This window comes from Hypomesus nipponensis, chromosome 4 (assembly GCF_054491055.1).
Source record: "Hypomesus nipponensis isolate SF chromosome 4, ASM5449105v1, whole genome shotgun sequence".
Taxonomy (NCBI): Eukaryota; Metazoa; Chordata; class Actinopteri; order Osmeriformes; family Osmeridae; genus Hypomesus; species Hypomesus nipponensis.
In genome coordinates this window covers 15057501-15079587 of record NC_140364.1, presented here as the reverse complement: position 1 = coordinate 15079587, position 22087 = coordinate 15057501, and the positions used below count along the sequence as shown (strand labels likewise).

At 49.9% G+C, this 22087-nt stretch overlaps 1 protein-coding gene across 2 annotated transcripts in view; it reads right to left on the bottom strand.

The window, feature by feature from the left end:
• vps50 (VPS50 EARP/GARPII complex subunit) overlaps nt 1-22087 on the bottom strand; it is a 66772-nt gene that overhangs the window by 23570 nt on the left and 21115 nt on the right. For both annotated transcript variants that reach the window (XM_084696947.1, XM_084696948.1), the window contains exons 12-22: nt 21846-21986; nt 17816-17945; nt 12419-12513; nt 11827-11921; nt 11497-11595; nt 10606-10696; nt 7987-8172; nt 7101-7219; nt 5037-5143; nt 3631-3752; nt 1549-1629 (exon numbers count right to left, since the gene is read on the bottom strand). In XM_084696947.1, coding sequence (XP_084553073.1) covers nt 1549-1629; nt 3631-3752; nt 5037-5143; nt 7101-7219; nt 7987-8172; nt 10606-10696; nt 11497-11595; nt 11827-11921; nt 12419-12513; nt 17816-17945; nt 21846-21986 — 1266 coding nt within the window. The remainder of the gene's footprint in view (nt 1-1548; nt 1630-3630; nt 3753-5036; nt 5144-7100; nt 7220-7986; nt 8173-10605; nt 10697-11496; nt 11596-11826; nt 11922-12418; nt 12514-17815; nt 17946-21845; nt 21987-22087) is intronic.

Here is a 22087-nt window from a genome sequence, read left to right as displayed (position 1 = left end):
GAGAGGGAAGGAGGGAGGGAGAGAGGGAAGGAAGGAGGGAGAAAGAGAAGGAGGGAGGGAAAGAGAGAGGGAAGGAGGGAAAGAGAGAGGGAAGGAGGGAGGGAGGGAGAGAGAGGAGGGAGGGAGAGAGGGAAGGAGGGAGGGAGAGAGGGAAGGAGGGAGGGAGAGAGGGAAGGAGGGAGGGAGGCAACTGAGTCACTGACCAGATAGGTGTGCATGCATGCGCACATGTGTGTTGATGTATGTATGTATGTGTGTAAATGTGTGGTAAGAGTATGTGTGCATGGGCGTGGAAGCACATGACACCCATGGAAGAGCACGTCCAGTCATGACGTGTCCTTGTGCTTGTGCTGGCAGTGTTGCTAATGAATGCTAATAACATTCAGGATCATCTACATCACCACAACACACCCAAGAAGTCTGTTTACACAAGCACTGACTCTGTTTCCAAGACCATTACTGTGCTGTCAACACACAAACACACACACACACTTACAGCAGGATCAACACAGTGAGGAGGGGTGTGGTACTGGTCCTGTGTGTGTGTGTGTGTGTGTCAGAGGGAGGGAGAGAGAATGAAAGTTAAAAGAAGTTAGTGCCTATATACTAAAGGTAAAACTTGAGGCGGAAAAGGCTGCTTTTGCAACAATGAATGATTCATGGACCCGAACCAGAATAACTTTTATGTGGATGGGGGTGCGGGGGTGGAGGCGCTGGCGTGGGTGGGGGGGGGGGGGAATAAAAGCTTTCTGTGGAACACTGGAGGGAAGAAGTAACGGCAGCAGAGATGGAGCCAGATCTGGGAGGATCTGAGAGGGGATGCGTGTGCACAGTCTCTCTGAGGGAAGGAGGGTTTAATAACTCCTAATCACACTGCCAGGGCAGGCCACACACTGATATCATTACTCTTCCTCCCTCTCTCCCTTCCTCCCTCTCCATATCCCTCCCTCCCTCTCTCCATATCCCTCCATCTCTCTCTCCATATCCCTCCCTCCATCTCTCTCCCCCCCCCTCTCTCTTTCTCTATATCCCTCCCACTCCCTCCATATTGCTCTCGATCTCTCCATCCCCCTCTCCCTCCATCCCCCTCTCCCTCCATCTCTCTCTTCCAAAAATGACTTCCACCACTCAGAGAGAGATAGGAGTGTGTGTGAGAGAGAAAGAGAGAAAGCAGCATTAATGACCAGTAATGAGTGTTGTGTCTATAGAGGTGAGCCTTCCTCCATCATCTCTCTGAGAGGAGAGGGAAGGGGGAGAGCGGGGAGAGAGAGAGAGGGCAGAGAGATACCTGGTCAGAACACAGAGGCCTGACAGAGAGAGGGGAGAGAGAGATACCTGGTCAGAACACAGAGGCCTGACAGAGAGAGAGAGAGGGCAGAGAGATACCTGGTCAGAACACAGAGGCCTGACAGGGGAGAGAGACTGAAAGGTGACAGCTAGAGGATGTAGAGAGCAGAGCAGAGAGAGTGTGTGTAGTGAGTGTGTAATGTAGTGTGTGTGTGTGTGTGTGTGTGTGTGTGTGTGTGTGTGTGTATGTACAGGACTCACCAGATCAATGAGGCTCTCCTGGATTCTGTTCAGGGTGGTCCTCAGCCTGCTGCTGATCAGACCCAGGCCTGATGACTCATACTGCAGGAGACAAACACACACACAGTCAGGATAAGCACACACACACACACACACACACACACACACACACACAGTCATCTTCAGGGTAGCCAGTGTAAGTGCTGGTCATGTTGTCAGTATCACTAGAGAGAACTGAACAGGATCACTTCACTGAAGGCTGACCTGCCTGCTGGTGTCATTCCAGCATACAGAGCTCCATCTCGGATGACCTTCACATGGAGGTTTGTTTGCAGACATGCATCGGCATCTGAGCGTTGCTATGGAAACGGATGCTATGGCTACTCACGACGTTCCATAAGAGGAATACCATAAGGGTTACCTTAACGTGTGTGTGTGTGGAAGGTACAGAGTATCAGTGGTGTGTGTGTGTATATATGTGTGTATGTATCTGGGTGTGTAAATGTGTCTCTCCATCTCTCTCTTCTCAATTTGAACCACCCCCCCCCCCCACCACCACCACACACCCCAGAGAAGTTATTGACAGAGTGAGGAGTCTAGCTAATGCACCTTCAGCATGTGTGCTTGACAGAGTCAACATGGAGCCGGTATATAATGTCACGTTATCCTTTCCAATATTAATATGGCTCATTAGCGGCCAGGCTGAGGCCGTATCTGCTCCACAGCTTTCAGGAGAGGTATAGAAAACCCTCCATAGGTCAAAATGATGATAATGCCGTCGCTGCATATCAATTTACAAAGGCCTTGTAAATATTCATGACTTATTAGCATTTTTCTGCACAGAGGGTAGCTGGGCCATTGAATGAGCTCTCTATTGACACAAGTGTAAGTGAGATACAAGAGAGAAAGAGAGGGGGAGGGAGAAATAAGATGGAGAAAGAGACAAAAGGAAGTGAGAAAAGGAGAGTGAAAGGGAGAGAAAGTGAAAGAGGGAGTGAGTGAGAGTGAGTAAGTGTGAGAGAGACAGAGAAACAGAGAGACTGAGATACACACACACAGAGAGAGAGAGACAGAGAGAGAGACAGAGAGAGAGAGACAGAGAGAGAGACAGAGAGAGACAGAGAGAAAGTGTGTGGGAGTGAGCAGAAGAGGATAAATAAACCATCAGTTGAAAAGGAGAAGAAGAGAGAAGAGCAACAACAATATGAGAAAGAGGAGGAGGACATTTTAAGAGAGAGACAGAGCCGAGCAGAGAGCAGGATGTCAGACAGAGGAGATAAAGTGATCAGGATCTGTCCTCAGTAATCTACTCTGACTCTGCTGCAGACACTCTCATCCACACAGCTCCACATCCGCTCACACACACCATGAGTGTGTGTGTGTGTGTGTGTGTGTGTGTGTGTGGGACATTATTTTGTTGACACCATTACCAGTGATCCCCCCCAGGGCTCTTTCCTAGCACAGGCCATCAGACAGTCAGTGACTCAGTAAAGGGAGGAGGGGTGTGTGTGTGTGTGTGTGTGTGTGTGTGTGTGTGTGTGTGTGTGTGTGTGCGTGTGGGGACACAGTCAGACAACAGCCCAGCGGGAACAGGTCTACAGTAGAATCATACCCAGGAGAGAAACATGTCTCCTTTCTGTGTGTGAGGGTGTGTGAGAGAGAGTGTGCAGGTGTGTGAGGGTGTGTGAGAGAGAGTGTGCAGGTGTGTGAGGGTGTGTGAGAGAGAGTGTGCAGGTGTGTGAGGGTGTGTGAGAGAGAGTGTGCAGGTGTGTGAGGGTGTGTGAGAGAGAGTGTGCAGGTGTGTGAGGGTGTGTGAGAGAGAGTGTGCAGGTGTGTGAGGGTGTGTGAGAGAGAGTGTGCAGGTGTGTGAGGGTGTGTGAGAGAGAGTGTGCAGGTGTGTGAGGGTGTGTGAGAGAGAGTGTGCAGGTGTGTGAGGGTGTGTGAGAGAGAGTGTGCAGGTGTGTGAGGGTGTGTGAGAGAGAGTGTGCAGGTGTGTGAGGGTGTGTGAGAGAGAGTGTGCAGGTGTGTGAGGGTGTGTGAGAGAGAGTGTGCAGGTGTGTGAGGGTGTGCGTGTAGACGCATCGGACCCCAGGTGTGTCTCACCGTGTCGTTGCGTCCAAAGAAGGTGTAGACTGCATACAGGTAGTAGTCGAACAGCTGGGACACACAGTGGATCACATCAAAGGAGATGGGCGTCAGGATGTTCATCATCTGGATGTACTTCCCTGTACGGGGGAACGACCAAAACACCAGCAGCTAGCACCATATCTACATACTCATGTCAGTGTGTGTGTGAGTGTGCTACAGGTACTATAAGCAGCAAGCTTACATAAATATCAGGTGTGTGTGTACACATATTTGTGGTGTGTGAGTCCTGTCTTGGGTTGCTCTTCCTCTTTGGAGGAGCACCAGGGGTGTGTGTGAGCCTCTGGCCTCAGACTGGATGAGTTCAGTGTTTTGTTGAGTCTGAAGGCAGAGGGCTGCAGCTGCCCGCCGTGCATTAGCTACACCGACTCCCCCCCCATCCTGTAAGAGCACAGCCATCTCAATCTATCATAATTAAATACGGCGCTTTGAAGAGGAGCGGTGCTGTGATCATTCACAGGGGCAGCGGTGTGTTTGCAAGGGCTCGGGGGGCCCGGGGGCTGGACTAGAGAGCTGGACTGGAGAGAGAGCAGGGTAATGAAATGGGCCGGGGGAGGCAGGTTAGTATCGAGTCACCACTGATGAAAGACTCCAGATTTCATTCAGCTTAGAAGAAAACTTCATCTTCCTTCCTTCCTTCCTTCCTTCCTTCCATTCAACCTTCCTTCCTTCCTTCCATTCAACCTTCCTTCCGCTCTCCCCTCCACCCTTCTCCTCTCTTCTCCCACTGCAGCAATAAGGACCAAGCAATCGATCACAGAGCATCACAAGAGCAGCGGAATCCCAGTCTAGGATGATCCACGGAGATGTATTTTCCTGTTGTAGGCCGAGCCAAGCTTTAATGACACACCGTACCTGCGTCTTACTCACTCATTCTTGAAAAACTCAGATTTTCCCGCGACAGCACAAAAAAAACGACTGCACGGAACAGTCCCTCCTTAGTTCTTAATAACATCCCTTCACAAAAGCAAAATCAGCGATGAAGCTAATTTCCTTGATTTCCTTGCCGACTCCAGAGTACTAATCACCTTATTTCCTCCTCTTTAGCTGACTCGGCCAGGTTAGAAGGCTGGGGGGTGCTGATGACAGCCCCAGAAGCCCAGACGTCTGGATGGCTCCTCAGAGACGAGGGGGTCAGAGAGGAGCTGGCTGCTCCTAGCCACGCTGATGACTGCCAGCACTGACATGTCACACAGGAAACACCAGACGCACAAGCCCACTGTTCTTAACGAGCAATTACCTCCTAATTGGTCTTTAATTGAGGTCGCAGGGGTCACCTCGGGTAGGGTTGTGTCTCTAAGTGTGTGTGAGTGAGGGGTGTGTGTCTGTGTGTGCCTATGCGTGTGTGTGTGTGGATGACTCACCGACCAGACGGATCACATTGAGGGTGGTGTTGGTCAGGATGGGGGCGTTGCTCTTGTTCAGGTTGTAGTCAGATTTCTTCCTGCTCCTCGCAGTGTCCCTGGAGGCACTGATTAAGGAGGGAGAGAGGGGGAGGGAGGGAGGAGAGAGAGAGAGAGAGAGAGAGAGAGAGAGAGAGAGAGAGAGAGAGAGAGAGAGAGGGGTGGATGAGAGGATAAGTTGACCCTGGACTCTGACGGCCATCTCACCCTTGGCTGGTTGCCGGCGCGACGCGTAATTCGTTCATTATTGAACGCGGCACACATCTTTAAGGGGTAGCGGAAGCTCTCTGGGGCAGAGGGCGGTGAACTGCTGTTCCTAAAGAACCAGGCTTCTGACTTTGACTGTTAAACTACATTAACCATGATTCATTGGTGCCATCCTCTAATTCCTGGATGTGACTCCAGCGAATGCCTCAATTAGCGGTTAGCGATTCCCTTTGATTTGGATCAGGATTTTAGCATGTTGGCGCATCAAGTGAATTTCACATAGGGTTATGACTTGGTTTGGGTCCTGTAATGTACTATGATTGATATACATGTCGTAGTGCCAGAAAATCAATAGTGAGTGTGTGTACATGAGCCCATAGATCATATGTTGTACCACGTCATCATCCAGGGGAGCAGTGGAATACATAAACAAGTAATGTGATTTTAGCACCCTCACATCCGCCAGTCGCACACAATTAGGGGTCGAATTCCTGGACGGCTGCAATGATTTACAGCACCTCGAGCCTCGAAACGTTACATTACAATCACACACACACACACACACTCTACAGTGTACACACTTACACACAGTGGAAGAGGGTAATTAAACATTCATAACTCCCCCACATTCTGTGATGAGCCCTCTAATTGTGTCTGTGATTTACACACTCACCACACTAGGAAAAAAATACTTGAATGCCGATTATTTGCATACATTAGAGAAAAAATACAATACCCACAGGCAGTAATCCTGGGGGGGTTTGGGTGTGCTCAAATCAAAGCCCTTCATGAAATATCAAGTAAACCGAAGGGTTTGTGAAGAACTGTGATCGGTCTGAACAATAAGAATGGGTTTTGCCGACTTTCTGAAGAGTAATTACGTTCAGGCTGCGAGGCCTAATGGTTTCTTACGTGTTTACATAATCCCAGGCCTAATTAGAGAGGGCGAGGTTGAAAGCGGCATTTTTCATCATGTGTAGACAAATGACTTGATATAATCTCCCTGTTGCCACCACCATGGGGTTACTAGAGATGGCAAAAATACAGGACACTTCTCACTACAGATACTCCTGTTTAAAAAGACTCTGGTAAAAGTTGAAAGTGACAACACTTTTTCACTCAAGTTAAAGTAAAGTGTGGCCCTCTATAAAAACCATCCATACAGTAACGTACTTATTTTTAAACTATTCAAAATGTTCTTTTCACACACACAGTGAAAGGAGGACTTTTTTTCAAGAAACATTTTTCATCCTTTCAAAACGTTTTTTCAACCGTTTTTTCCAGAAACTTTTCATTCAACCTTTCGCAACTTGTTTCCCAAAATATTTTTTCAACCTTTGGAAACTTTTCTTTTTTTTTTCTTCAAAACTTCACAAACAGTGAAGTTTTTCACACTGTGTGTGAAAGGAGAGTAGCCTGTTTTTCAAAATATTTTTTCAACCTGCTAGCTCCTGTTGCTGCTAGCTACTAACACAGCGGTAGTTTGCGCTAGCTAATTAGCGCTAGCTGCTACTGCTGCTTGTTCTAGCTACTGCAGCACTTAATGCAATGTGTCTTCAGTCCAGGGGCGATTCTAGGATCAGACCTTTAGGGGTGCTCAGCCCCCAATGAGAATGTGACATGAATACAGTGCCTTGCAAAAGTGCTAAACGCTCCTAATTTCACTGGACATTTGAGCACCCCTAAAATGGATCTAAAGTCGCCACTGCTTCAAGGTGGGATAAAAAATTTCAAGAGAACGGTAGTGGGGCAAAGATAACAAAAACATTCCAATAACAGTAAGTGACATTTATCTTTCGACCCGTAGGCTTTACTGACCTCTTGAGGGGAACGTCTCCCGTCTGCTCATCCACGTAGTCCTGCTTGAGCTCGTCAGCCACATCGCTGTCGCTGTCGTACTCCTGGTAGATGTTCTTGTCCAGCTCGTCTGACTCGTACTGCGCGAGGACACCGTGACAGGAGGCACGTGAATCAGACATGGTTATAACACTACCGTGACAGATGAAAGATCTTCTTCATTCACGCTTCATGGCTCGTTAGACAAATTTTCACAGGTTTTTAAATGCATTTATTTTTATATATAATTTTTTTTAAAGCTTTGATGAACCATGTCAGAGAGGAAGTCACATTTGCAAACATTCAAGGGGTTGAAATGTGTCTGGTGTCAGATAAGGTGAGGTTAAAAACTAATTATTCTACCTTGAATGGTACTAGATGAAACACTTTTGTCAAATTCAGGAAAGGCTGTCTCAACAGCTACATGAAGAGGGAGAGGCCATGATCGTTTTTATATAACCAGGCATCTGAAGTAATTACTTTAGTGAGTCTGAGGGTGTTTATTATAACACTAGTCTCTGTATGAGCTGTGTGATGTGTTCAATATTGCTTCTCTCCAGGAGCAGAGAGACAGACCCCCCCCCCCCCTCCAGGCTGTCTTCCCAACGTGTTTACAGGAAGTGACACGGAAGGCTGTCGTCCCAACATGTTTACAGGAAGTAAAACCAACGGTTGATATTTCCTTCCTCCCTGTTCTGTGATTCTCCAAGTGACCATGGGACAACACATGCAGTCTCATCAATAACACTATAGTCAACAGAGCGTCCAACCGGGGTACGCTTGGCGTTAACGAGAGGCAAGTTCTGTTGCTGCTGGTGGAGCAGGACAGACATGGAGCTCTGAATGTGCGTGCGTGTGCTCCACCCACCCCGTTGGAGGCCAGCACGTCCTCGGTGTCGTCCTCCTGGTTGTGGATGAGCCTCTCAAAGGGGTTCCCCTCCTGGCTGAACTGCTGGAACAGGGAGGTCTCCTCCTGGCCCGACCCACCCACACACAGAGCCTGCCTACTGGGGGACACGGACGGAGACCTGCCCTGGCCCATGAACCTGAACTCCTGGAGGGGAAGGGGTGGAAGTGGAGGGGGTGGGAGGAGGAGGGAGGGGTTGGGTGGGTGGGAGGGAAGAGGAGGGAGGGGTTGGGTGGGTGGGAGGGAAGAGGAGGGAGGGGTTGGTTGGGTGGGAGGAGGGTGGAGGGACGGAGTGGTTGGAGAAGGTGGGAAAGGGTGGAGAGAGCAGAAGACAACAGTCTGGTCAGCCAGGTTGATTAATGGGGCCGAGTATTCGTAGAGAACCACCTGACAACCCCCCCCCCACCCTCCAGCGAGACACTTCCTGCTTCCTGGTTGAATGAGTCTGTTATCGTTTGAACGGGGAGAGGATAGTGAGCTTCCTGAGAACACCAGCCAGGAGGAGGACATCCTCTCCACTCCCTGCATTATTTATTTCCACTGAAATGAAACCTTTAGATGTTGCAACAGTTTACACAACACGTCTGTTTATGAACAAGAGGCTGCACTGAACTATCTGAGAAATTCAACAAGGCTTCGAGATATCGTCTGGCAATTAAGTGCTTGTACTGTACCTGTGCTGTGTCTGTACTGTGTCTGTACTGTGCCTGTACTGTGCCTGTACTGTGCCTGTACTGTGCCTGTACTGTGTCTGTACTGTGCCTGTACTGTGCCTGTACTGTGCCTGTACTGTGCCTGTACTGTGCCTGTACTGTGCCTGTGCTGTGCCTGTGCTGTGCCTGTGCTGTGCCTGTGCTGTGCCTGTACTGTGCCTGTACTGTGCCTGTACCGTTTCAAGTGAAAATAACGTACCTTTATATTTGAAAGCGATGCTTCTTTTAACTAGCCTGGTCCTAACCAGACTCTCGTACATTTCATTTGTACAGAGTCTGGCCTCGCTCTATTGACAAGCGTTGACTTCCTTGAAGTTTAAAACTATTGGGTCTGCCCAGAGCCACTCTGATCTGCCATAACCAATCGCTAGCATTTGCCTTAGCCAATTCCTTCACCACTACTGTAACGTAGCTAGCTGCCGTAGCTGGAAAATCACACTTTTCCCGAACCCCGTGGGGAGGAGGGCCACAACATCATGGCCACCAACTAAACTCAGCAAACCTTGTTCTTGCTCCGGCTTTAGCTGTTGGATATTCGGCAGCGTTGCCACAATTGACTGAATGGCTTGGCTCGCATCTTTCTCCTCCGCCATTACGGAACTACAACACAGACTAGCGCACGACATCAACGTCATCAATCTCAGCCACTCCCTCTGTTCGCTGATTGGCCGGTTAAAAAGTAACCTACAAAATCTGACTTACCTACTGAACGGCCAGACCGAGTACAGAAGCAAAATCCAAATGGAGCGGAAATACGTAGGTCGGCAGAGCCAGGCTAGCTTTTAACATCCCTTAACTACAAACGGCTCCCTAAACCTAGCAGGCTTTCTTTAATGAGGGCACTGTGTCTTCATAAATCATTTTTGAACTCAATCTCCCATCATGCAGCACAGCCATACAACGTGCCACAATCCTATACCCTCAAGCGCAACACGATGACAAATTGGTTCCTCTTCTCACCATCAAAACAAGGCAAGCCTCAATCATTCTCTAATGATACTTTAAAATGGGGAAGCCATTAGGAGCTCTGTTTTACATAACATAATGGATGCAAATGTTGAAATATGCTTCATGCTGGCGGTCGAGATTGAGTTTCGCGTTCTGGGAATTTTTGGGAGGGGACCGCACCACAGGGAAGGAGACGTCAACGAAACAGACCGTTTCTCAAGAGCTCAGAGACGCCTCACAACATCTGTACTGTACTGTACTCCTCAGGGCCGCGGCACACACAGCACTGTAGCATGCACTTCTCAGATGAAACTATCAGATGCAGCCTCCTCCAGTCTCTCACCAGGGCTTCTCGTGTTAACGTGAGCCCTGTGGAGGAGAGTTAGGTTTGCTTCAACAGAGATCTGAGAAGAGAGGGGGGGGGGGGTGAGGGGGAATACATTTGCTTTCTGAAGACCTGGCAACCCTGTGTACCTGACACCGGACTGACAGGGTGAGAGAGAGAGAGAGAGAGAGAGACAGACAGACAGAGAACGAAAGAGAGAGAGAGAGAGAGAGAGAGAGAGAGAGAGAGAGAGAGAGAGAGAGAGAGAGAGAGAGAGAGAGAGAGAGAGAGAGAGAGAGAGAGAGAGAGGGAGAGAGAGCGTGAAAGGGAGAGAGAGCGTGAAAGGGAGAGAGAGTGAGAGGGCGAGCTATGCTGAGCTGTGGGTAGGAAGCAGGTGTCTATGTTATTGTCAAAACTTCTTTCTAAACACTTAGACACACACATACATACGCACACACACAATCCCAGCCCTGTGGTTCATATATCCAGATGTAAATGCTGTGTAACGGCTGAGTGACAGAGGAGGAGATGGCTGCAGATGAGGCTTGCCGCTGTTTCCTGCGGTGAGGCGTGTCACGCTGGCGTTTCACTCACATGTAGCTGAGCCATGCTGAAGTTGGACTTGACGGGACAAAGTTCCCACGTCTCGTTTTCCAGAAACATCCTCAACTCCTCCAGACGGGTCCTGGGGGAGGGAGGGGGGGGGGGAGATGAAAAGTGAAATGAGGGGGAGGAGATGGAGAGGGATTGAGAGAGGTGCGAGAGGGAGGGAGGATAACAGAGGGCAGGAGAAGAGGGAGAAGGAGAACAAAAAAAGGAAAGAAAGAGTTAGTAAAACAGCATTTGTGGATGAAGGAGCTTGCCACCTCTTCTGATCGGGGCTCCTCTCCTGTCCGCTCCAAAGGAGCTGTGTACACCCCAGCACCCCTCTGAGGGCAAACACCAGCTCCTTCACACAACCAGTCAGGGCTCCTATCAAACAGCCCGGCCCCTGGTGCCCGGGCCTCGGCATGCAGACACACAGCGCAGCGCCCCCTGACGCCCCTCTGACGCCCCCAGAAGCTGCTCTGTTCCAGCCAGACCCGGCTGTCTGCCTGGGTGGGGGCACGCAGGAAGCCGGGGCTGGAACTGATCCAGATGATGACGCCAAGCTACGGTGTCATTCTGTTGTTTCAGAGTCATGATAGATAGAACAGAGAATGGTGAAATGTGTCAGAGCAGGGGGGATGGAGGGGGGGGGGACAGGGAGAGAGGAGGGGAGACAGGCACTCAGCGAATCCTTAGTGCTCTGCGCCGACAACGTAGGGCGGGATGTAGACATGATGTGAGAACTGGAGGGAGGGGAGGGGGCCATGTTTAAGGAACAAGAGCAAAAGCTTATTTTCACTACAGCATCTCCTATGAGTCCTACTCCCTCCCTCTCTCCCCCTCTCTCTTTCTCCCTCTTTCTTTTTCCCTCTCTCTCTCTGGTTAGGGTGTAGTTACCTGTGGTAGTTCTTGAAGTAGTTGACACTCTGGCGTTTGATGGACTCCTGGAGCACCTCTGACTTGCTGCCACAGAACTCCTCTCCCACCTGCATCAGCCTGTGGGAGAGAGAGACAGAGAGACAGAGAAGTAGGTGAGACACAAAACAGCTACCAGAGACACACTCTCTTCCTTGTTTCCCATCGACAGGTAGAAGCTACAGTCCTGACCAGCTGAGTCAATGTGGACCAGACAGGCCAACAAGAAGGGTTCAGATTGGCTGGGAGGGAGGAGGGGCGGGTTTGAGTCGTGTCTGGAGTGCAGTGATTGGCTGAGACGGGTGTTTGTACCTGCTGATGACGTCCAGCACCACGATGAAGTCGTCATATTTGAAGTTGGACATGTCGGTGCCCAGAATGTATGCCTTCACCTTCAGTTGAACGTCCTGGGGACCACAGACACCATCCTGTTACTGATCAGATTCTACTGGATTCATTTAGCAGACGCTTTCATCCAAAGCGACGTACAAATGAGAGAGGAAGATCAAGGATCCTATCAGATTGCTGTCTGGATGAACCATCTGGCACTAAATAAGGAGATGGCAAACAGCAAGAAAAACTAAGAGAGAGAGAGAGAGAGAGAGAGAGAGAGAGAGAGAGAGAGAGAGACAGAGAGAGAGAGAGAAACAGAGAGACAGAGACAGAGACAGGAGAGAGAGAGAGACATAGAGAAAGAGAGAGACAGAGAGAGAGAGAGACATAGAGAGAGAGAGAGAGAGAGAGAGAGAGAGAGAGAGAGAGAGACAGAGAGAGAGAGATAGAGAGAGACAGAGAGAAAGAGAGAGAGAGAGATAGAGAGAGACATAGAGAGACATAGAGAGAGAGAGAGAGAGAGAGAGAGAGAGACATAGAGAAACAGTGAGAGAGAGGGAAGGGGTCAGACCTGCCAGATGCGGGTCAGTCCGTGCTCCAGTTTCTTCTTCATGTAGCTATGGTCCACCGCCTCATCACACACCGCCGCCCTGCTGGACGTCTCGTCTGGGGAAGACACACACACAGCCCTTCTCAAACATCACATGCTAAGAGAATCGTTTTGCACACACACACACACACACAGTGCATGGTGGACTATTTAAAGGAAGTAGAATGTCACCAGAGGAAAGTGTGATGGACCATGGCTCTGCCCTCAGCTGCCCTGTAAGAGGCCTCTGATCTGGGGGTGTGAGATCTGGGCTCCAGCACCGAGGGCAAGTACAGCTCAAAAACACCAACACAGAGTAATACACTCTTAACGCCACATTCACACGACCAGCACTGACAAACGCACAGGCATTACAAACACACTTCACGCCGCAAGTAGAACTAACCCAAACATATTTGGGTTTTGTCAGCTAGCTAACTGGACAGCTAGCTAACTGGACAGCTAGCTAACTGGACAGCTAGCTAACTGGACAGCTAGCTAACTGGACAGCTAGCTAACTGGACAGCTAGCTAACTGGACAGCTAGCTAACTGGACAGCTAGCTAACTGGACAGCTAGCTAACTGGACAGAGGTCTCGTCCTATCAGCAGGTGTGTTTTTGGAGCAACTGGTCCAACAGCTTAACCCTTGTGCTGCCTTCGAGTCGTTGTGACCCACCGTCGTGGTGCAAAAGGTGGGTCACAATGACAACGTTAGGCCCAACCTAGGCGATGTATGTATACTCGACGAGGGATAGGCGAAAGAAACAAACGTAGCCGTCTAGCTCCATAGACTCCCATTCATTTTGCACTCATTGGCTCATGCTGGCGATCACCCCCAGTGGAACTCTGGTGGAACTGCAACCAAATTCGGTACAATGGGGCTTAATAGGGAGGGACAGGCCCTCTGTAGACGGGCTCTGACCGTTGCCAAGGTGACGGCTGATCTCACCAGTGCCAAAAAAGCATTTTCCGAGCAAAGACGGGGCAGTTTCTGACTAGAATGTAAAGCAAGGAACACCGGGAACACAGGAATAACACTTATAGAGATGACGAAACCCTACATCTGGATGCTTTCACCTGTACGGACAGTGAACAGAGGAGCTTGACGTCTGTGCTGCTCGCTGAGGTTTTGAGATGCGAGGTGAAGCAAGTTCAGTCCTTACAGAACACACGTGCGCGACAAGAAAGGCAGATTGACCTGCAGGAGAACCGTTAGGGTCACCACGGAAAGGTTTCTGCTCTACTTGACATTTACCTCACATTAAAACATTGTTCTCTTTATCAGTCAATATGCAGCCCCCTCTTTCCATCGAGTCAACGCCGGCTAATCTCCCGACACGAGCCGCGCTCAGGGGGTCCGTATCAGCGGTGACCCACATTAGATTACGGCTGGAGCTTTAAAGGCCCTGTCTGTAATTTCTACTGGCAGCACTGTCACTTTGTTAGGGTGAGATGAGGCCAGCGAACAGAGACTGTGTGACCAAACGTTCACTTATACAAGCGTACACTCGGGCTACGACACGTTCCGAGTGGCTATCATATCACTCCAGGAATTACTTTCTTCAAGGGTGTCAACTGCCATGGTTTTAAAGTTGTAAGTAGGCAAAACAGCGCCGTGTGGACACTAGTCGCATACTGTGTCACTAGCCCCTGCAGTAAAACGGACCCATACTACTACCCAGTACCTACTGTAGCTAGCTTAGCTAACCGTGGTACAATGTCGTAATTAAGAGTGGCTGTACAGTACTGTACAGTAGCTAGATTCGCTAAAAACTTCAAATTGACAACCCTTGATAGCAACGCTAAATTAAACCAACCCGCATACGGGACACGATAACCGTGTACCTGGCAGTGACAAATTAGTTTTTTCCCCATCTTTCCTTTGGTCTGAGGTTGAGGAATCGTAATGGTGTGAGTCACGTCCTTAAAAAACGAGCTGCGGCCCACGGTGACCTAGCAGGATGACATCCTCGGGCTAACTTTCATTAAACGAGGAGGAGAGGAGTCGAGAGGGAGAGAGAAATGAGTACTTATGATATTTGAGAGCCTGGTTTTATCTTCCTGTGCTTTTCTATGTGGTAGAATGAGACAGGGTGGTGACAGAAGGCGAGAGGAAGAGACTTGCCTGAGGGAGCACAACTGGAAGTCCTCCAGTCACATTCTGGACAAACAAGTCTTCAAACACCGACCCCTCCCTTCAGACCTGCCCACCCAGCCCCCTCCGCATGAACAAAACGTACGCCAGAGAATACACGATTAAAAAAATTCCAATAAACTAGTCACAGGTCAGAGGAAGTAATTTAGCTCCCGATAGACTCGTGAATAAGCGTGTTGCTATAAAACTGGGAGATAAGTAGCCGGAATGACGGAAGACAAGGAAAGGTTAGATAGGCCATTACCATGCAGGATTACTGGTAATACTCGGGGCCCCAGACACACAGTTGATTAGCGGGCTGATTTGCAACATGAGAAAGCCTAAATGAGGTATGGCTAGGATGAGATGGGACCAGCTCACTAACATTCATCCTGCAGTGAGTCACAGAAGGCAGTTGTCCAAGTCGAGGTTTAAAAGATCACACAGGCAGACACACCCACAAAACCCTATAATCCGTTAACCATTTTAATTGGATTTCGGTCCAAAACAGTCAGCTGTGGTGGCCAAACCTATTGCTTTTGTAATTGGTTGAAAATGACCCAACAGCTCAACAAATCACCCCAGCAAGATTCACCCTGACAAGTCGATTTACGGAAAACAGCTTCCACACAGAGTAGCAGAATGTCAGTTGAAAATGAGCAAGACTTCCAGGAAATGGACCTATCCCAACGCAAATTAATCATGTTCAGAGACGTACAATCCAAGTGTAGGACGCGGCATCAAATCAGCCCTGAGGTTAAACAAAGAATGACTGAACCGAGAAGTCAAATCATTCCATCACTGCACAGTACTGTTCAACGGACTGCACTGCTCCCAAGGCTAGGGCACATATCTGAAGGCCAATTCATTTCCCTCCTCCCTCCTAAATTGATGGTGTATTTGGTGCCTGCTGGGGTGAGGAGCACGGTTCAGTCCTGGGGTCTGGGAGAGCACAGCCTTTCAACCCACTCTGGACATTCCTCCTTGTACAACAAAGGGCTTTTGTCTGTCTCTATGATCAAACATGACAGCGTAACAGTGTGTGCGTGTGTGTGCGTGTTTGTGAGTGTGTGTGTGTGTGTGTGTTCTACTGCAGCATATCCACTCAGGGAAGGTGGAAGGCGCCTACACCCCTTTCATTCCCTAAAGAAACCTCCTTTTATTGAGTTGACATTAATTATGGATGGATTACAGTGACACATTCAATATATCAGCGTGTGTCCTCCAGAGACTGTGTGTGTGTGTGCGTGTGTGAGACTGTGTGTGTGTGTGAGACTATGTGTGTGTGCGTGTCTGTGTGGGGGGGGTTCTAGCGGTTGTGCAAGGTAATGGTCAGTGAGTGAGTTGAAGGGCACTACCATACTACACTGCTTGACAAATTAGACAGCATGTAAATCATTTGTCTGAAAGGTTAGACACACACACACACTATATTTCAAACCTCATGTTAAATTCGATGTTAAATTGTCATTGTGGGCAGGGTAGTACAGCACTCATGTCCTCCGCACACACACACACACACACACACACACACACACACACACACACACAGAAGAGAGAGCGAGGGTGCGCTAGAGGTGAACGCGAGAAGACAGCTTCCTATAGAGGGCAGAGATGACAGCCAATCACAGCTGCCAATGATGAATGGGCCCGCCCCCTTGTGATTGGGACTGACGGTGAGTTCTGTCCTTGGTCCTTTCAGACATGGACAACTCAATTTCCCAGGATGCTAGAGGGGAAAGTGCTGGGAAAACAGGCGAGGGTGATGTAGAGGTGAACTCCCAGGGTGCTCCTACAGCAGCCCTGCCCTCCACACTTCATTAGCTTGATGAAGTTCACGCAGGGAACGAGAAAAAAGGCTGAGGTGTCGAACCAAGCAGTGAAGGACACAGCAGGAGAGGGTACAGAGTTTGAGCCAGTGTTTTACCGGAAATGTACAAGGCCTTTCTCAAAGCAAACAAACACATCAATCAATAAAATGAAAGGAAGTGCAGCCCGCTAATTCTAAATCTGCACTTCTTGTTGAAGGTCAAAGCTGTTTTGTCTTGGTGATGAACCTGAGACTATTGGTCGCTGCAGGATCATTGTGTAGGGAGTCAGGTGGCTGAGCGGTAAAATAATCGGGCTTGTAATCAGAAGGTCGTTGGTTCGATTCCCAGCCGTGCCAAATGACGTTGTGTCCTTGGGCACACGAGGAGAGGAGCCCCACAGGAGGAGAGGAGCCCCACACGAGGACGACGCCTGTCAGTCGTCTCGCTTCATGAACAGCCTCTACGATCCCCTGGAAGGTCATGACACCCTCCTACCATGCTGTGTACACGCATGTTTGTCTAATTAAGATTAACGACTCCCGACACAAATTTGCATGATAACTCATGTTTACCACAGTTCATTTAATCTGCCTACAGCCTAGGTCATGGCAGTGCATGTGTGTTTAAGTGAGTTCCTGAGGAACCAGTGCTCCCGTCAACACAGACCAGGAAACAGTCCATTTAGGCCTGGTCTTGATGATCTCTGCATGGGGCTGGTGAAGCCCTCTCCAGAATCTTCCCCAACTCCATCCCCTCCCCCCTGGGCACCCTCTACAGCCCCTCCCCCCTGGGCACCCTCTACAGCCCCTCCCCCCTGGGCACCCTCTACAGCCCCTCCCCCCTGGGCACCCTCTACAGCCCCTCCCCCCTGGGCACCCTCTACAGCCCCTCCCCCCTGAGCACCCTCTACAGCCCTGTGCTACCTAAGCAAAATGAGAGCCAACACACACACAGGTTCAAGACCATTTCCCTTCTGTAGAGGGTTCAGCAGGAACTATAATCAGGTAAAGATGTTGGTACTTGAAAAAGGCATCAAGCTCCAGGTCGATAGGGCCTCTTGGTAATGAAAGTCACTCACCCACCCCTGCCTTACTGTACCACACACATACACCTCCTACACACACACACTTCCTACTCCGTCTCCACTTTTCTGGCATGTCAGCAGGAATTGATTCATAGTAGTTTGACTAATAAGAGAGGGAGGGAGAGGAGAGAGAGAGCGCGAGAGAAATACAGACAAGGAGATCGGGAAAGGGAGAGATGGAGAAGGAGAAAGAGAGGAGAAAGATATGAATGGGGGAGAGTTACAGTAAAGAGAGTTGGAGAAAGAAAGCAGGGGAGAGAAAGCGATGGAGAGAGAGAGAGAGAGAGACAGAGAGAGAGACAGAGAGAAAGAGAGAGAGAGACAGAGACAGAGAGAGAGACAGACGGACCTGCTGCAGGGGGCTCCTCCAGGTCATGCTCCTCGTGCCAGCACATCGTCCTGTGGTAGCTCAGCATCACCTCCCACAATGCCTTGCACAGGTCACTCAGGCACGGCAGGTAGCTGTCTGGAGTGATGTGCTGGGGTAGAAGGGAGAGAGAGAGACAGAACACTCTTTCAGTTTCCCTAATGTTCATTTGTAGTCTGTTTTGTTCTTCTAGTTATTTATTTACCTTCGCAACTCATTCATAATTCAACAGTTTATTATTACTCTTAAACTCCATTAACAATAAAGTTCACATAAAAGTCAAAGTGAAAACCATTTAATGACCAAATAATCAGTGACAGTGTCACCTGCACAAGTAACAACTAAAGAAGAGGCCTGGTCAACAACATGGCAGCCACGGAAAAAATATTTATTTATAAAAAAAGCTAATTAAAAGAGTTTCCAGCTAATAAGCAACTGCGGCTCTCAGCTGGTCCGCTCTTCACATCAAACACGGAGCTCCACGCCGGCCGCCTGAACAGACGGCCGTTTGGCAGAAAACAAGAAGTCCGGCGCCCCGCTTCCCGTCCCCAGTTTTAATCACAGCTCTCGTTCTCTCTGTCGGTCAAGGGCAACGTCGTGAGGGGGGGGGGGGGGACGCGCTTCGGCGTCCAAAGAGCCTCCGTCTGTCCTCCCTTGAGGGGAAGGTTGATGGAGGGAAGCAGCTCTGTTTCAGAAGGAGTGATGAAACACACAGGACAGAGAGAGGATGGGAGGCCGCTCTGAGTCTTCACTCTCCTGATGACAGGCTGCTGCCAAAACCAAAACATGAACTTCCCGTGGCTACCGGTGAACACACGCTATTTTAGGACATGAAAGTTGTGGAGGAAGGTTATAAGCTCAGTGGTTCGAGCCCTTGTCTGGAGATGAAGGGGGCTAGTTGATGTTGGTTGGTATCCCCCCCCCCCATACTATAAAAGCATCTGCTGAAGATATACATCACCTTTCTCAACATGATTGCGGTGTTAATCGGCCTCGATTAAACTCGTTATACACCCAATCCAAACAAAGACAAAACCTACGTAATCCGCCATGGCAACGGAAAGGTTAGCGTAGCTGGATTTACGTTTTGGCCCACACTAACATGACGCGACCAGCGCTGTTATAACTCTTGATGTCTGGCGCTAGGTAGCGGCAGAGCTACACCGTGACCTGGCTGTTAATCTCCCCGGAGACAGTTGACACGGCGATGTCAAGCAGGGCATTCTGATAATATCGCCTTGCCTTCAGCACAGCTGTGTGTGCGTGTGTGTGTGTGTGTAGTCGGGTGTGTGTATGTTTGTAAGATGGGTGTTACTGGCGGGTGTGTGGTGTAGGAATGTGTGTGTTTGAATGTGTGTAAACTCTCTGAGTTTACAGAAAGAGTGTAAATTAGGACTATCCTGCCCTGGCTAAACCACAGCCTGCCAGAACATTCTCTGACAGGCTGTCTGGAGAGGGCCTCTGAGGGGGAGATTCACGATCGTTGACACTCGGAGAATGAGTGATGCCAGTCAGAAACCTCTGCCGTGTCCGAGACAACCCCTGGCATGTGGCTCCCCTATGTGCCTGTACACCAGCCTGTTGCCAGGCAACCAGGGTGGGGTGGCAGTGGAGTCTAGTGGGTCTGATAAGAGGTAGAGCCAGATGGGGGGGGCTGTGTGTGTGTGTGTGTGTGTGTGTGTGTGTGTGTGTGTGTGTGTGTGTGTGAGTGAGTGAGTGATAGTGAATGAATGAGAACCCTGTGAAATGGTAGATGCACTCTATGCTGCCTATACATCCTATCAATGGATGTTAGACAGGGACAGCGCTGAGTGGGAAGTTGGCGAAGGGAGGCAAGGGGGCGGGGCTTGAGTTTCTTTATTTAGCTGATTCATTACATTTTTTTGATGAAATCTCAGTGCTTTTCCACAACCAAAACTGCAGGGGACTTTCAAACACACACACGAGCTAGTCAGCAATCTGCAGATCTGCAGCGCCAGCGAATCCCTGCACTGGAGACTCTTCCATCACGAGCCCAGCTCACTGCCTTCCTGCTGATGGGAGAACCAGGGCCTTCTGGAACTCCTCCAGCATTCTGGAACTCCTCCAGCATTCTGAATCCCCTTTAACGTTCTGGAACGCCACACCTTCAGTGTTCTGGAACATCTTCAACAACGTATTTAGCGTTATTCTTCTCCTTCAGCTCATAGCTCATCAGGGAAACACTTATAAGATAACCAAAAACATTCTGCTCAGGAACATGAAAAGAACATGCAGAGAGCCAGTGGTTCACACCAGCCTCATGTGTCTTGATGTAGAAACATGGCTGGCAGCCTGGAGAATAGTCTTCCTCCAGAACCTGCAGGGAAGAGAATCTGAGGAGACCAGCACAAATGCAGTCTCTCTCATCAAACTGTGATGAAGACCCCAAAAAAGATATGATAAATAATCAATAATTTAAAGTCAGTTGGCGTGCCTGGGGTCTTTTTCATGGCACAATTTCAAAGGCGTCATGAATACCGTGACCTTTATCTGACCCCAAACCGACACAATGTGGATCTGAACCCAATGCTTCCACCAGCCCGATACTCTCAGGAAAACCATCTAAGAGACAGAATATCCTGAGAGAAAGCATCTCTTCACACAACGACACCGTCAAAAAGCACAACCTAAACACGCTAATGGATAGGCATTAGCGAACATGCGAGGACTAGCATGACGACAATGCTCACTTATAACCAGCAGCAGGAGTCTGGAACCAGAGATGAGGAGCACTTCAGAGGGAGCCGTTGTTGGCTGTTGTTGTTCCTCCACGTTGTTTATTGACACCGCTATGAAGAGAACGCAAACACGGAGCCCGTTTCCGTGGCGAGGAGAAGAGCTGAGGGCCTCGGCATCAGAGACCAACACGCTCACAGAACATGAATGGCTTTTGTTTGGATTTTGGAGAGCTTATTCTGGTGGGGGTGACTCCCTACAGGGAGGGGAGGGTACCATTTGTGTGGGAAGGCCATCTAGGCTTGTTCTCTCTCTCCAGGATGTCACAATAGGGGGCCGATCCATCTCGTCAACAACACTGCTCTTCATAAACCTCTCACAGAGCCGCGTTTCACAATACCCAGGAAGACAAACACTATAGGATCAAATAATCACATTCAGCTCGCAAACAAATGATCTAATAAGGCCGAGGTGAACTGTGTGGAGGTGAGGCTAGATATGTGTATCTGGCCCGGGGGGGGGTCAACACTGTCCTCCCACAACAAGCGACTGGAGCACACCAGGAGCACACCAGGAGCACACCAGGAGCACACCAGGAGCACACCAGGAGCACACCAGGAGCACACCAGGAGCACACCAGGAGCACACCAGGAGCACACCAGGAGCACACCAGGAGCACACCAGGATACAGAGCCTGATTGCAAGGCTCCGTATCTCACCATCACTGACCCAGCCTACCTCACCATCACTGACCCAGCCTGCCTCACCATCACTGACCCAGCCTGCCTCACCGTCACTGACCCAGCCTGCCTCACCATCACTGACCCAGCCTGCCTCACCATCACTGACCCAGCCTGCCTCACCATCACTGACCCAGCCTGCCTCACCATCACTGACCCAGCCTACCTCACCATCACTGACCCAGCCTACCTCACCGTCACTGACCCAGCCTACCTCACCGTCACTGACCCAGCCTGCCTCACCATCACTGACCCAGCCTGCCTCACCATCACTGACCCAGCCTGCCTCACCATCACTGACCCAGCCTGCCTCACCATCACTGACCCAGCCTACCTCACCATCACTGACCCAGCCTGCCTCACCATCACTGACCCAGCCTGCCTCACCATCACTGACCCAGCCTGCCTCACCATCACTGACCCAGCCTGCCTCACCATCTGTGTGAGTTTCTGTGTGTGTGTTTCTGTGTGTGTGTTTCTGTGTGTGTGTTTCTGTGTGTGTGTTTCTGTGTTTCTGTGTGTGTTTCTATGTGTGTGTGTTTCTGTGTGTGTGTGTGTGTGTGTGCTCTCCTTACCGTACACAGGTCCTTGTACTGCATCTTCTGGAACTTGGTGTCAGCATTGCCAGCGCAGAGCTCCACGTACCCCAGCACCACCTGGAACACCATGTTGTGGATGGCCTGGGTGAAGTGCATGTGCAGCTGGTCCATAGCCGTCTGGGGAGCAAACACAGAAGGCAGCTTAGCGGTTAGAGCATCTGACGGTCTATCAGGAGGTCACAGGTTCAAATTCCTCCCTCAGTATGTGGCTTTGGATG